We start from the raw sequence: 16,585 nt of genomic DNA, 5'->3' as shown, positions 1-16,585 counted from the left end.
GGGGCAGCTTTTAATAACTGCAGCTTGAAGTTTATTTCTTATATTAGTATATAGTTCCTTATGCTTCAGTGGGACTATACACAGGACAGAGTGTATCTAGTCCGAATTTGAAAACTGTTCATCTCAAAAACATCTTAGGAAACAATTCTAGAATAACTTTTAAACCGTTACAAATGAGGTATTCCAAGCTGTAACCACAAATAATGTCCATGTCAATCTAAAGGCACAATATATTGCTTTTTAAATTTCACTCTTTGGGGCATTTGCATCGAACGTTGCAGAACCTTATTAGCTTGACGAACTGTAAGCATGTATTAGTAAAACTAATCCTCTTGCATGTAGCTGCACTCCTTTGATAACTCAGCATCCTTAGCATTAGTACTTCTGGCTTCTTGAGACTGTCTGGGCACACATGAGACAAATTTAATGTTTCAGCATCTTACCCTGATGCTCTTCCATGGCACATTTTGACAGGCATTCCCTATGAGGGCTGTAGGCTTCAGGGCTGGCTGCTGTTTCATCAGTGGCTTCATGTCAACAGCTCTGAAAATAACCCACTTGAATTTCTTAAAATAAACTATAATATAAAATATTCATTTTGGAGTACATATTTCAAAATCTAGCTTCTGAAACATACGCTTCTGCGGTTTGAAGTCCAGTTAAAGCCAATTATTGCATGATATTGAGGATTTCCTGCAAAGAAATACCTTTTTGCTTTTTCCTTTACACCATGCTCATTCAACCTGATGGCAGTCAGAACAACTGCCCTCACCAACAAGACTGCAATGACTCATATGCATAACAAGTGCAGACACAACCCATTGTGAGCCACCTTTGGAATAAAGGCTAAGAGTAGGAAAAAGCCTTCAAACACAGAAGCTGAAATGGTTTGGTTTAGCAACGCAGTTCTTCATAACCATGCTGTGCCAGAGCTGCCCTGGTCTCTGGTGGACACAGTTCTCATCATGGAGATGTTCTTTCCCCCAAGTATTAAATTATACCAGTGGTTACACTCTTCTGGAATGATGAAACGATCAAAACCTGTCCCTGTGCATGGCAGGGGGTTGGAACTAGATGTTCTTCGGGGTCCCTGCCAATCCCAACCATTCAATGAATCTATGAATATAGGAACTTGATACCTCTCTACAGAGAGCATCGGGGTCAATAAGTCTGGTGCACTTCAGTCAGATTTTTTTCTTAAGATGCACGTGGTTGTGTCAATGTCTTTTGAACAGAAGTGCTATGTGTGGCTTGGAGTAGGCCCACTTTATCTAGGCAGATGTACCCAGTAAACAAACTTGACTCAGCACAAGGTCTCAGGACTGAAACAATCTTCACCCCAATAACTAATCTTTCAGCTCACCAGGGGATACAAAAGCTGATATGTGCTATCGGTCTAATATGGAAAGGATCACAAATATTTCCAAATTACCTATTGGATTCATGTGATTGTGACTGATGAAAGCTGCAGAAATAGAAAAATTGGGAAGTTACCTCCTTCTCTGTTCAACTACCCAGCTGGGAAAGGGAGATGAGCAAGCAGAGAGAAGAGCAGGGGTTTTTACATCTTTCTGCACGTATCTGTAACGCTGGCCTTTGGGGAAACATTAACATAAGCCAGCCTCTAGAGGAAGGAGCTGCAAGTGATCTCTTTGCCATGTTACGTCACCTTCAAAGAGCTTTAAACAACTGGCAAGTGACAGTGGCAGCTGCTGGCAGGGGTCTGCAGGGACAGGCGCCACTGTGGGCTGCACAGATTCCTTGGTGGGGCTGCATGCTCACAGCTCGGCTGCCAGTACATGGAGCCTCTTCCTACCACGTAAAAATAAAACCCCAACCTTTTCCAGGGCTAGGTTCTTATGGAATTATTATGTGTGCGTTTCACACGTGCAGTCTTATCTGGTGGGTGACATCAGTTCCAATCCTTTATTTCTTTTTGGAATAAAATCTTCACATGGATATGATCCAGAAAGAAACAGCAAGGAGGGGGGAGTATTTAGGCTGCCTGAGGCATGGAGTTAACAGCAGGAAACTGGCTTTGTTGCAGTTGGTTTTTACAAGCCCAACTCTTCCCTTCCTTCTTCATTCAACAAGCTAAGGACCAGGTATTATTTTTCAAAACTTAGTGGGAAATGTCAAACAAATTAAGCTTTCATTTTCCTTTCTTATTTTTGTAGACAAAAGAGCATGGTCACTCTTGCCAATGCTCAAAATAACCCAAGATGTATTAAGCCTTATACACATGAAATCACAGTGACCTAACAGATGCAACATTTCATTCAGGCTTTCATATTCCGGTTTCTTTTTCCTCTTGACTAATCCCACCAAAGTCACAAATCTGAGTTCTCCTGTGTGTACAACCACATTCCCTTCTTTTGTGAGAGCTTTGCAGGCAACTGACCAAAAATGCTGTTAAAAAGCTACATATCTGTATTCAAACACGCAGTACTAAGAGTACCATAGTGGAATTTTGCCAAAGAGAAATCCTGATACTGGAGAACATAAACGTAGAAAGTCATACATCCTACCAAAAAAGGAAGGAGTTCCTGCAGAACATGGCAGAATTTTCCTAAAGAGATGATGTTATCTTTCAGCTTGGGACTAAAAATAGTATGGTTGCTTATACATCCAAACAGTACACAAAGCTGGAGACAGCATCTCCTCCCAAGAGATTACAACAACGTAAATGACAGTCAGATGAAATGCAGGGAATACAACAGCAAGTACCCTATTCATTGTAATTTTTGTATTTGGAAGTTTTCCAATTTTTTATTGCAATAATTTCTTTACGCTGTAAAACTTTAGGATTCCTAAAGAGTGCAACAAAAACTCTAAATACATTAACAAAAAGTCTTTAACACTGACAGATGCCATGGTCATCTCTGAAGCATCAGAAAAGATTTCTGCCTAGAGACAAAAATGAGTGAAACATATAGGGTGCCTTGTTTACAGGTCAGTACAACAGCTCTCCTGGATGTGTAGCTCTATGTCCATCCAGAGTCCTCCCTCCCTCCCTCCTGCTCAAGTGCTACACATAGCTGTCAAGCTGAAATGCCAAAGAGGCTGTGACCAATATAGGTTCTTTGGTAACTGTTAATTCTTCTTAGTACCATAGTATCTATGCAGTGGAAACTCTTTCCATATCATAATTTTTTCCACAGTACAATTACCTTAATTTCCCTAGGAAATTCACAGGGGCTGCTTGTTAATCTTCAGTCCTTTGCCTTCCTGCACAAGTCATGACCTGCCACCCAGATCCACAGTACAGAGCCATAGAGCAGGCTGAGAGTAGGAAGCTTGCTCTAGCACATCAAGGTTTGCTATTTACCCACTGCTGAATTCTCTATAACCAACACTGGATGCACAACTCCTTAAAACACATTCGCCATTCACCGATTCACTCATGAAAAATAGGTTCAATTAGAGAAAACAGAAAACAATTTTAATTAAAGAAATATATATATATAAATTGGTACAGCATTTTCTAAGCAACAGAGTGATTACTACAGAAATGGACTATCAGGAGAAGTGACAGGTTCATTATAGAATCATAGAATCCTAGAATGGTCTGCGTTAGAAAGGACCTTAGGATCACCTAGTTGCAACCCCCTGCCAAGGGCAGGGATACATTCCACGGACCATGTTGCTCAAGGTCCTGTGCAACCTGGCCTTGAACTGCCAGGGTTGGGGCATCCACAACTTCCTTGAGCAACCTGTTCCAGTGCCTCACCACCCTCACAGTAACGAATTATCTTTAATTGTCTTGAGGGAAGACAGCTCTAGTTTTGCAAACAGTATGGTGATACATGACTGAAAACAACCAGTTATACAGGGAAGTGGCAGAAGATTAAGTTGAGCAACTGAATTTGACCCATAACCTAGATAATGTTATTAAAATAGTTTAGATAAATAACTAGAAGATGAATTTCAGAACTGAAACTAGTGAGCTTTTTGATGCCCACAGTGCAAAGAGCTTATAGCGAATTTCCATCACTCTATTAAATACATAATTAATTAACCTTGGGAAAAACATGTATGTGATCAGAATTACCAAGACTGAAGCTGAGACTACCTCCAATATACAGCATTCTTATATATTTCCAAAATATTCAGTACCTTCATATTGAGAAAGGCTCTCAGAAGCTGCCTTTTTCTATTTCATAACAGGACAGGTAAATCAAGAAAGTATCCAACCACCATTATGGCAGTTCCTGACAGCTCTAGCTTAGCAGCCAGGCTGCTTCTGCCAACTTAAATTTGCAGCTTATGCTGTTTCCTGCTTTCTAAAATAGGCATAACTATAGCACGCTTCTAGATCTATGTAGATCTTATGTGCTTCAGAGTCAAGATGCAGAAAGCCCAGCCGAGCATTGCTTCAGAGCTGGCAGCATCACCCTAATATCAGTCTCATTTTCTTTACAGCACACTGGCCATATTATTCCCACAGAAAATCAACTCTGACATTGGAAAAAAGCTCAGACATATAAGCTAAAATTAGAGAGCTGTGAAAAGAAATATGAAATGGGTGCCCATCACTTCAGCAGGTTTCCTGAAAATGCAGCACATCACTTAAATCCAGAGAGATTATTTAACCCAAAGTTTAGAAAAACAGGAGTTAAGGGTCCTTAGTACAACCTAGGTTTCATTCTTAGGTCAAATCCAATTAATAATATAGACACAATCAAATCTATAGCAGTATAACTGGGAAGCTCTATTAAGATACACGTAGAAGTTTATTGTAAGGCTGGCTTTCTGCAGACAATGAAATTCAGACCACACAACCAAAAATGAGCTAAAACTAAGCATTTGAGGTGATGCATCATTTAGTATCACCTTGGAACACATTCAAGACCAAGACAGTCACCATTAGACACTGTTACCATTAGTTTCCAGGTCAGAACAATGGGCACAGCTGGACACAGGCTGCTGAGCCACACAGACCTTTATTCTGAGCTGGTATAGACAGTGTTATCATCTGAAATAATGACAATTTATGTGTCATACAGCAAACTGAAACATAAAGGAGAGAAGCCTTAAAGAAGATGCTAGAAAGGCTTTTGTGGTCTCACAGCCAACAAGACATTAAGACAGCCTCTGAGATGCTTGTTATCTTAGTTGGGTACCATGAAAAGCCATGGCTAGAATAAAGATGTTAAAATGTTAACATCTAATTCTGTACTAAGGACATAAATAAATGTCCTGGTTTCAGAGTGACAGAACACTCTGCAGTTCACAGTGACTTCACCCGTGGGTGATGGATGCTTAGCACTTTTCAAAGTCCCAGAGTGAATGGAGAAGCCAGATGTTCACACCAATCTCTGAGTCAAGGCAGGGCTCTGCAGCTGCATATACATAACTCACAGAAGTCTGCATCTTTAGGCAACTGTTCAGCTGATCTGTGATGCATAAATCTTGTTTATCCACAGAGCTTGATGCAGGAGAGCTTAGAAATGTCCATACTTGAAGCTGACACTAGTTTTTCCTGGTTTTGAGCTATCAAAACAAGGCCAGGAAGAACAGTTGGTGAATGGCTTCATAAAACAACCAAGATTAACCACAACTCAACAGAAGCTCTGCAGTCATGCTTAAGGATGACTTTGGATACCCACAGAAAAGTTTGGACCAGAAGCCCAGAGGTCCAGCTCAAGGCAGGTGGTTGAAGACCACAACTCAGCTTGGCCTTATATTCTCCAGAAGGAAAAAAAGCAGATCTCTCTTTACACAACACACTCCAGTGATGCACACAGCAGCTCCTCTCACCATGCTTGCTGCATGAACCCTGGTAGGATCTGGGGCTGGACTCTGTTGACAAAGTAGGTGGAAAGGCTGTACACAAGTGTACACTGTTAGTCATGAAGACAGTCAAGACAGCACAGAAACCATACTGCTCTCTCATCACCAGTATTTACTTTCCACCTGCACTCAGGCACACTTCTGTTGCTGCTCCAAAGCAAGGTTTTATTTAGTCTGAAACGGGCAGGAGATGCTGAGCACACCAAGGCTCAGACCACGAGCAGTAACCCTACAATTGGCACTCTCTGAGCCTGACTTACAGCCAGGTTAACAGACAGCAGAACAGAGAGCATATGTGCGAGTCACAGGGGTGAGGTGTTGGAGTCACTGCCAGACACTCGCTACAACTCACAGTACATACACAGCCCCAGCTGTTCCTGATTGCCTTGTTTCCCAGTTACGGGATTTGGCTGCAAACCTTTTTCCATTCCTGTCTTCCTGTAATCAGGGGTAACAGTGGCAACACAGCCCACTTGCATGGTTCCCTTTGGTCTCTGTGCCCTACACAATGCAACCTTAGAGACTGGATCTTTCTGTATCTGTGTTGCATCTAAAACTGTAACCGAGTGGTTGCTTTAATGCTGCTAGTATTGCAAAGCCAAAAGAAGCACCAATGCAAACCCTTCAAGACTCCAAAAAGCCAAACTTGTCAGCTGAACTCTACCAAAAATCCTCAGTAGTCTGTTAACAACATAACAGAAATACCTGTTTGACTTGCAGGTCCCAGCTAAGTCTGCAATACTGAGAACATGAGGAAGAAAAGAAAGGTAAAGGATTTGTAAACAGAGCAAAGTAAATGAAAGTAACCAAGATTAAAATGAAAAGGAAACAGTAAAGAATATTTCCCATGAATTCTACAGCACTAGTATAATTTTAAACTGCAATACTTGCAATACTTGTACATCAATAAACTCTCTTGACAGAGGTAAAAATAAGTCAAGACAAAAAAAACAAAATGGTTTGTGAACTCTCCAAGTTAATCACTGCATATAAAGCTGCCTATTCATTTAGTCCTACTTAGTGTTCCTCAGCAGAGAAGACCCCAGTATATATTTAGACATCAACTAGTAAACCACCTTATGTATTATTCTGAAATTCCCTGCTATACATGAAACCTCAAGTGCCCTGTGAGGAGAAGGCGGTATATGACCTATTTTCTAAAGTGACAAAAGCTCTTGCATGACACTTTTGAGCAGAACAGGTTCTGTGGCTTCTTCTTCATATGATATGGATCAAACCAACTCCTACTTCATCAAGGATTTCACAATACGAACAATGTCAAAGGGATTCAATTTCATTTTGTCATCTTCTGAAACAGTCTTAAACAGGGCAAGTTCAGGTTAGATATAAGGAAGAAGTCTTTACAGTGAGGGTGGTGAGGCACTGGAACAGGTTGCCCAAAGCAGTTGGTAAACGCTCCATCCCTGGCAGTGTTCAAGGCCAGGTTGGACAGAGACTTGGGTGACATGGTCTAGTGTGAGGTGTCCCTGCCCATGGCAGGGGGGTTGGAACTTGATGATCTTGAGGTCTTTTCCAACCCTAACTGTTTTATGATTCTATGAACACAACAACTGTATGTTTAGTGCTCCACATTTATACGATAGTTATTTCCCTCCATAAACCAGTACTAGAGAGTGTCCCGTGAAATGACAGAAAAGCAACTTGAAAGCTTCCAAGCAACTGGCCACTGCATTGGAGTGTAGCTACTACACACTAACAACTGACATATGACACTAGCAAAAAAAAACCCACCTGTGTTACAAGAACATTAAAGTCTCTTTAAATATCAGTAGTGATTTCTTACAGTTAAGAACTGTTTATTTTTTATGGCCAACTCCATTTAGACTTTTTCTTCAACTATAGGTCAAGCAACCAATCCTATAAAAGCAGGAGAATCTCAAAAATAGAGTCATTGATCAATTTGACTAATGCCAGCAGAATAATTACTTGCTTTTACAGAGAAAGGGAGAAAAAATGGCTCCTAAAGCAGACAGAAATATTCATTGAATGGAGTTTATATTCCTCTCACATGCCTTTTCCAAAATGGAAAAATAAATACTTGTGCTTCATGCAAAACAATGCTCCATCTATATTTCAGAGAACGAATATCAACTAATAAGCTGTGAAAAAACCATCCCAACACTTCAGATGATAGCAGCTAAGGACCTGGACACATTGCTAACGGATCTCGACATGGGGAATAATCTAAATTCAGAAATATTTTCCTTAAGGTTATATTTAAGGATGCAGACAGTGAGCCAGCAAATTGTCCAATAATCTCAAGGGCCCATCCACTGCCCTGCACCTGACACCAGGCTTGTGCAGAGACACAGCTCTGCTGGCTCTCTCATCCAGGCACTTCCCCATCTCTGCTTCGAAAAGCCCCAAGCGGCACATCCCATTTCCACACACATATGTTTAATTCATTATTGTTAGTGCTGAATGCTTGGTTTGAGAGCCCAAGGTCCAAAGGTGAGTTAATAGCACCAGCAATCCGCTAGCAGGACTGGAAAATGCAGTAGTGAGCTTAAAAGTTAACAACAGCCAAGATAGATGTGATCCCATTGCTAAAAGCCTGAATTTGTGGAATGTGGAGTGGGGATGACCAAAAAATCAAAATCAGGGTTTCCTCACTTCTGCTTGAACATTGGCCAGCCCATTGCATAGAAGGCAGCAAGAGAGGGAAAAGTCAGCCTCAGTAGCCATGCTTTGAACAATACTTCAAATGTCTGTATATTTCTTTAGCCCTCTATGTTTTTATGACAAAGCTGGTTATTGGGCATTAAGTACATAACATCCTGAGAAGCAAAAATGAAAGTACACTGACTTGAACATTGTACAGCAATAGCAGTCAGATGTGTAAAGATACCAGACACAGAGGATTCTTCTTACTGTACAGATGCTGCACTGCAAACAGGCAAACTGGCAAGAAATAGACCTCGCTCAGAAAGCCAAATATCTGTTCTGTTTTCTTAGAGCAGACCCAGCCACCTTTCTAGGGATTTGCAGCAGTGCTGGGGCAGCACATGAAGGCCTGTGGCAGTCCAGAGTTACCAGCTGATGTACTATCACCTATTTCTTCTGACCTACTTCATCCTCTCATAACTGTGCTATACATTCTTACAATCCAAGAACATGATGCCATATAACAGATGTCATACACTGAGTTATAATCTATTTCTAAAGAGCTGTAAAGAAGAGCCTTCAATCAAAACCTCTTAAATAATCCTAAAATATGGCTTCCTATTTCTTTTTTTTTTACAATCTAAGAAATTACACACAGTCTATGCAGCTCAACTTCAGAGGAAGAAAATATAATCAGGAAATGTGTGCCATTACTCCTTTTTTCAGGGAAACATGGCTAAAAAGGCAATAAAGTAGATTCACTTCTGCTTAATTACAAAACCTGGAGGATTGCACACTAGAATCTGCACATGTTCAATTAATTGGAGAACTCCAAAGCAAGACGAGACCTTGCTGCTCCTATCTAGTAATTCAATGCTCTCTTCTTCTAGTGTTCAAAATGAAAGGCTGAAAGTAAAACACTGTATCTAACTGAATATATACTGCAGTCTGAAACAGTCATATTATTGTCTCCAGAGATGATTCCTATCAGCATAACTGTATGTGAACACTGAAAAGGAACTGAGTAGCTTCTAAGCAGAGCAGGACTCTGTGTGACCAACCAGCATAACCTCTTTTGTAACCAGAATCACTGTGTTCCTGCTCCATTTGGGTTGTGACACTCCATTAGCTGTTCTCTGATCCATGCCACCAAATTCTCCCTTTAATAGTTTAAAGACTAAATAGCCATGTGAATTTGTGTCACGACATTTAATTTAACCTAATAGAAGATAATTCACCTACAATGTAATTAACACCATTTTACCCTATTTCTGGGAATTGAGGGGAACTTCATTTTATCAATCTCAAATTTTAAACCTACTCTATTGTTCTTGCTATTACTTCAAGATGACAAAGAACTGAAATATTAAATTGACAATAATATTATAAACATACAAAAGTACATTTAGAATCCTGCAAGTACAGCCATGCCATGCAAATCTCCAGAGCATAAAAAGCATTGAACAGGGTCTTAGGAACAGCTTCAGCCAAGATCAATGGTAAGTATATGGAAGGCAGCTGATGAAAATCATACTCAGAAAAATCTAATTACAACACAGAATAACAGAATGGTTTGAGTTGGAAAAGACCTTAAAGCTCATCCAGTTCCACTCCCTGGCCATGGACAGTGACATCTCCCAGTAAACCAGGTTGCTCAAAGCCCCATCCAACCTGACTTTGAACACTGTCAGAGATGGAGCTTTCACAACTTCCTTGAGCTTCCTGTTCCAGCACCTCATCATGCCCACAGCAAAGATTTTCTTCCTTATAGCTAACTTAAAATCCCCTCTGTTTCAATTTGAGCCCATTATCTCTTGCCCTATCACTACAGTAATAATGCATTTACAGTTTTACTATGCCACATAATCATATGCTTTCTAGATTTAAAATTATAGCATGCATCTACAACTCATTAATGTGGAATAATGGCTCAAAGTATTACTATTGAGCCACTTGAAATTATATTACCTGTATCTATGTATGACAAACAAATCATGGTTACCAAATATAAGCATTTCTATACCTAATGCTAAATCTTACAGTTAAAAGAGCAAGGCAGCGTCACAGGGTATCCTGAAACCCTCTTGACACAGATAGCTAATGATATGATGCATCAGCAGAAGAGGGGACACAGCCTGAGCAAAGGTTTCTGACACAACAAGCACAGACCCACAACAGTTTACTCCATCTCAAGATTAACAGGAAGAGCGGGTATTTCTCCTGGGTTACCAAACAATGCAGCAATCACTTGAACCTCGTGTGGGGCTGATTTTAAGACCATGCTACACCCTTATTTTCTTTGCAGCACCAGAAACATCCTTCTGTTACAGTAAACACCAAACTTTTGAATTATAGCCTTTCCATTGTAATTTTGGTATAAATCTTTTGGAAACAGTGATTTTAGTCAAATTGTGGCATTGAATTTGCTGTACAATACTTGCCCCATTGATGTTAATGGAAAATTTCCATTGATTTTGCAGAATAGATGTGGGCTTCTGATGTTCAAGTTACCATTAAAATTGATTGTAAATAATTTTACATGTGGACATACAAAAAAATCACAATTTGGGAACATCAGAGCTAAACCTATACTTAAATTCAATACTCCCCAAAGTGCTGGTTATTCTTTCAAATGAGAGCACAGAACTCTCAGGGTTTTTTTCCACTCTCTTTTTTCCCAGGATGTTATTTTTATCTTGGCACTGTTCATTTTTGCTATTTCATTTACACCATGTTTGGTGCAATTACAGCAATCGAATTGTGTCAAGTATCCTCTGCACTAGACTGTTATGCACTAAGTCTACTACTGGGTTTATAACTTTACTATTTGATTGGCTTTTTAAATAATATAGAGATACAACTTTGGACTTTAATATTCCCTCTACCAGCCTCAGTTCTACCACTACAGAATGTAAATGTTTCACAGTATTTCATATTCTTCAGTTCCAAATTACAGATGGACAATTGAGGATGGGATTCTGGGCTGGAATTTAATCATCTCCATTGCAGATGTATGTCACCATCTGCTTTAACCATGTCTTCAAAGTCAGAGAACAGACCCAGGATTCCCAGCACACGATTCAATACACCCTGCAGTACACACTCTGCCTGCACCTATGGGCACCTGTCTTGGCCTGGACACTTCCCCAGAGAGGACATTTCATCTACAGACCCTGTGGGAATGTGGATGATCAGCACACATGGAACCATCTACACCTTCAGCAGACCTATGAAATGCCAAATTAGGCTTTTAGCTGAGGTTTCTGGCAGGTGCCTGATCCCAGGTCTCACCCTGCTCTAACAGGGAGCTTGTTTTCCTCGTTGCTTGTGCTAAACTCACATTTGGCTCGCTGTGAGGATGTGATATGATTAAGGATGTTGACATACAGAACCACCACGTAATTGCAGCTATTCAATGTGTCCCTGTTGTTGTGGCAGAAGGTATATTTAGCAGCTATAGTTACCCTCAGAAACGAAATACACAATCAGCTCCCCAAACCTCCCCCTTTCCCTTAAGCACAACCTTGTATTTGCCTTAAGGACTGTAATATTTTGCCATCAGCTGTGCTCTGAAGTAACCACCCCCCGCTGCCTCACCACACAGATGAAAGCTGAATTGCCGGAAAACACGTTTCCAAGTCAGTTCTCAAATTCTGCTTGTATCACAGGGTAAATTACTCCTGTATCACCCAGGGCAACTGGAGCCCTCCGGGTGTCAAATCCCGCCTAGGGCTCCACGAAACCTCCACGATTTTCACCTTCTCCACCACCAGCAGCAGAGCCCGAGCATTTAACCCAAATACCCCCGTCTGAAGAGCCGGCAGCTCCCACCCCTGGGGTGCTGGGCAGCGAGCGAGCAGCACCCTTCCAGCCAACCTCACCGCGGGGCCGGGGCGAGACAGACACCCAGAGCCCTGCTGCGGGGTGCCGCCGGGGCGGCGGGGGGGAGGCCAGACATGGGTCCCCACCGCTGCGGTGTGGGAGACGGGGTGTGGAAGACGCTGTGGGCCGGGGCGGTGGAGCCGGAGCCCCCCGCACCGGGTCCCGACAGCCGCAGCTCCTCCCGCCCGGCTGCGGCTGCGACAGCTTTCCCCCGGGCTATGCGCCCGTACACTCGCGTATGTAATACGGGTTTAGGACAGCAGCGTCCAGCACCGCAGCGGACAGGACCCGGCGGGGCAGGGACACGGTCCCCTCCCAATGACAAAGAGGACCCCCAGGGCTGCTCCCGAGCCCCTTACCTGTGCCGGTGCTCATGGCGCGCAGGAGGCGCCGCGCTCGCCGCTGCTGCTGCCGCCGCCGCCCGTCACCGCGCCCCCGCGGGCGGCACCATCCCCGCCCGCAGCGGGCAGCGCCGCCGCGCTCCGCCCCCGACGGCAGGTGCCGCGGAACGGCGCGGAACGGAGCGGCGGGCACCTTGGGAAGTGTAGGCAGCCCCGAGCCGTGCTGCGGCCGGGCGGGGGGGGGTCGGCCCTGCCGCGTCTGCGGGTAAAGCTGCTGCAGCCCCCCCTTCTCAGCAGCAACGTCCCCGCTGCCTCAAGAGCCGCAGTCTGAGCTCACCTTGTTCTCCATCCATCTCCTTGCTCCCGGCTGAGGTCTTCCTTTTCCTTTCCATGCCTGACCTTGTGCTCAGTGCGTATGATGCTCGAGCAGGACAAGTTGGTGTGCAGGTGCTTTAGCATGGCCCCAGGAGGGCCAGGGAGTGATGGTGAGGATGTTTGCATCATTCCTCGGCTCAGCTTATGCTCCAGGCAGCACTGCACCGCACGGAAGGTGTTTGGCAGCAAGTCTAGTTGTTTAAGGGGGAAGGTAGTGCTCTCTGGAGCAGGTGAACGCTCACTGATCTGTCATATTTGAAGTACAAGGATGCACAGTGTTTTATTAAAGCCAGCTTGTTCAGTATGTCATCAACCTGAAAGTCTGTTGTAGTTCTGGAGGAAATAATGTTTTAAAAATACTCAAACATTTAACAAACCCAGAAGGAGCTAGGCACAGTCAGGTAAACATATTGCACAGCTCTGCTGATGCTGACTTCAGACGGGCTTTAGGGCAGCTTGGAGTTACTGTAACAACATGAGGAAACAGGGTATGAAGGCTTGCTGTGCATGTATATTGGTGTGCTTATTATGCTCTTTTCCAGCAACAGGTATCTAAAAGTTAAAATTGAAGTAATAGTTGTAATCATAAAAACCTGTAGACCTTTCCTATCCAGCACCAGTGACTGAAGTGAGATAAGCGCTGTAGCAGTGTTTATACGTCCTGATTTGATAGGGAATTGTGGTCTTTTGTTAGTGTGAACTGAGAACCCCTGGAGATAGTTGTTGCCATTGGCAAGTATGTGGTCCTCCACTCAGAGCAGCTATATGGAATCAGACAGTCCAGCCCAGTTCCCCAGTCCTGGCAGTTACCAACAGAGGGAACTTCCTGAGCCAGATGTGTTCTTTGTATTGAAGAACCTTCCATGGATGTTCTTCCATTATCTTGTCCCATTATTGTTTGAGCCCATGAACATTTCAAGCAACTACAACATCCTGGGAGAGGGATTTCACAGCTGAATTATGCGTGGTATGAAGAGCTATCAGCTTTTGCTTCCATCCTCCTATTTACTATCTTTATTTGATGCCTGCTCCTTCTTGTCGTAGAAGAGATAGCAAACATCAAATAACTTGATTCCCTATTCACTTTCTCTGTGTCACTCATGCTCTATCAGATTCCACCCTTCCTTCACTCCTACTCTAATTAGTCATTGCTTAAAACTGATGACTTGTAAGTTCAGTGCCACACTCCTATCTGTCACTTTCTGTGCTTCATTTTGGAGTTGCATCATTGATTCTTTAACATCATGTTTGCTAAGCATTTTTATCACCTGTTTTCCATCCTGCAATCTTCTATCACGCATTTTCCATTGAAAGCTCTCCTGAGCTGCCCAGCTGTATTGATGCATGCAGTTGAGTTGCATTTGGCCTTGTGGAGCTTCACTAAGATGCAGGTGATGAATGAATATCCATGTGTGGATCTATCTTACATATCTCACTAGTAGAAATATGTAAATCACCTCAGTTGTGGCTGTTAGCCAGATGGATATCTTGCCTGTTCTGTGCTCATTCCAATGAGATCTGGCTTCTAGCATCACTGCAATGTGTTTTTAATAATGAACTATCTTTGCATATAATCATGAGTTTAGGACAATCCTTGAATGATGCTAGTAAGCCCCTGGCTAGGCAGAAGTGTTGCTTTAAAAGCTAAATTAAGTATATTTTGTTATATTGAAGTTGGTGGGCCTGCAGTCAGTACTGGATGTAGTGAAAATTAAACAGCTGTGGGCACAAGAGGATTTTGGAAGTTCTGCCTACCTGTCACAGAAACAACTGCAAAGCCCAGGTTACAACACAAATGCTTATGGTGCCAGACTTTAGGGGACACTCTGAGAAGCAAGTCATGAACCCCAAAATTCTCCTTGTTTAAGACAATGCCAGATGCCATAAGCTTAATTAGGAGATCCCATGACCCACAGAATAGTCATGTTCTGCCACTGGTAAGACCCCATTTCTCCAGCTAATGAACCAGGGAGTAATCATAGATGACACCAGCATTACTTGGGAAGAGATCACAATTCAGTATTTGAGTGGTCTCTGATAAAAAGAGTTGCAGAGTTTGTTCTGAATTCTATTGGATTTTATGTTCTCCTTGCTCTCCAGAAAAGACATTGTCTCTTCTGTTAAGGAAGTTGGCTTTGCAAGTGCTGATAGCAAAGGTGTGGTGGAACTGTTGGCTTTACAGTCAAAGTGAAACCATCTGGAAAGAGTTGCAAGAATGCTTACCCTAAATGATTTAAACCAAGCATCCAGTCTCACAGAGGAAACAGCTGACAAGACTCTGATCTATCCTGAAAACAGGGAGATACACACATTGGGGCACTGTCAGATTTAGTCCCTTGTTACCAGCCCAACTCTCAGACTAGTAGGCAGTCATCTCTTGATTTTAATTTCACTTTTAAAAGCAATCAGCTTGTCCAGCCACTGCAAAGAAAGCTGAAAAGCCAGCCTCTAAACTGTCAGCACTTTGCACCTCTTCTGTCATTACTGGAAATTGAATTGGCACTTGGCAATCCTGATGGTCCTGCTTCTCCCTTCACATCCTCAATGTCATCCTGAATTCTTTTAAGAGCATCATTATTTTTTTTGAAAAGCTTAGAAAGTTTATGTGAGGTAAAAAAAGTTTACTTTTCAGTATATTTCTCCACTAATAATATATAGAAAGTGCTATGGAAGACTTTATACTGCACTTTACTGTCCCTGAGTTTTTAAACTGTATGTGTTTCTTAAGCACACTCATGCATCCTGCACTGTATTGGAAAAAAAATCTTCATTATCTTGAATTCCTAATCATCCCAGTTATCAGAAATGCATCCTTGTCATATAAGGGAATATATCTTTATTATCTTCCCTTGACATATAAGGGAATATGGCTTCATGTAAAGGAAAAAGAGCAAGCACCAAACCACAGCAATCAACATAGTGTATATTCATTAACAGGTATTAGCATTACACTTGACTGCATGCTTCTGTATGTTAAGGATACTGGATATTTATGGACAAAATACACACCCTTGCAGAAGTTGGTATAGCTCAATATCAAGTTTGTTTTTTCCCCTGTGTGTCTGAATGAAGCTAAGCACATCAAAAGGCACTTTCTTCATTTTTTTTACATTACTTCAAAATTGATGGAATCCAACTGGGGTAGCATTCAATTAAATAAAACCATTATTTTAAAGCCTGGTTTCACAGCAAAGTTGTCACACACTATTTTTATTTAGTACTTTTCTTGAAGCACCATAGAATCATGAGATAGTTTGGGTAGGAAGGAATGTCCAGCTGAAGGGCTTCTTTCTGATACTTCTGAACTTTCCAACAGTGGGGAGGCCACAGGCCTCTGCTTGTCTCTTTGTCTGCAAGGCGTTGTAGGTCATTGACAACTGAGCAGGAAAGGGGTCATGTTTTAAAAGAACTTTGATGATGGAGAGCAACCAGGGAGAGAAACCAGGACTTGTGCACAGGGAATGAAGCAGAACCTTTTTCTGTTGAGCAAAAAAATACTTGTGAAAAAACCGTCAGCCAGTTGTCAGAAGTGATTTGCATGCTAATCCAGAATATAGAAGACCACATAT

The 16,585-nt window shown here is 42.3% G+C and overlaps 1 protein-coding gene across 2 annotated transcripts in view; it reads right to left on the bottom strand.

Annotated features, from left to right (window-relative positions):
* Positions 1 to 12,712, bottom strand: part of ABLIM2 (actin binding LIM protein family member 2) — a 135,621-nt gene extending 122,909 nt beyond the window's left edge. For both annotated transcript variants that reach the window (XM_034064919.1, XM_034064920.1), the window contains exon 1: positions 12,660 to 12,712. In XM_034064919.1, coding sequence (XP_033920810.1) covers positions 12,660 to 12,675 — 16 coding nt within the window. In that variant the 5' untranslated portion in view covers positions 12,676 to 12,712. The remainder of the gene's footprint in view (positions 1 to 12,659) is intronic.
* Between the last annotated feature and the right edge of the window lie 3,873 nt (positions 12,713 to 16,585).

The sequence above is a fragment of the Melopsittacus undulatus genome, chromosome 7 (assembly GCF_012275295.1).
Source record: "Melopsittacus undulatus isolate bMelUnd1 chromosome 7, bMelUnd1.mat.Z, whole genome shotgun sequence".
Taxonomy (NCBI): Eukaryota; Metazoa; Chordata; class Aves; order Psittaciformes; family Psittaculidae; genus Melopsittacus; species Melopsittacus undulatus.
Note: the sequence above shows the minus strand (reverse complement) of the source record. Positions and strands in the feature narration are given on the sequence as shown.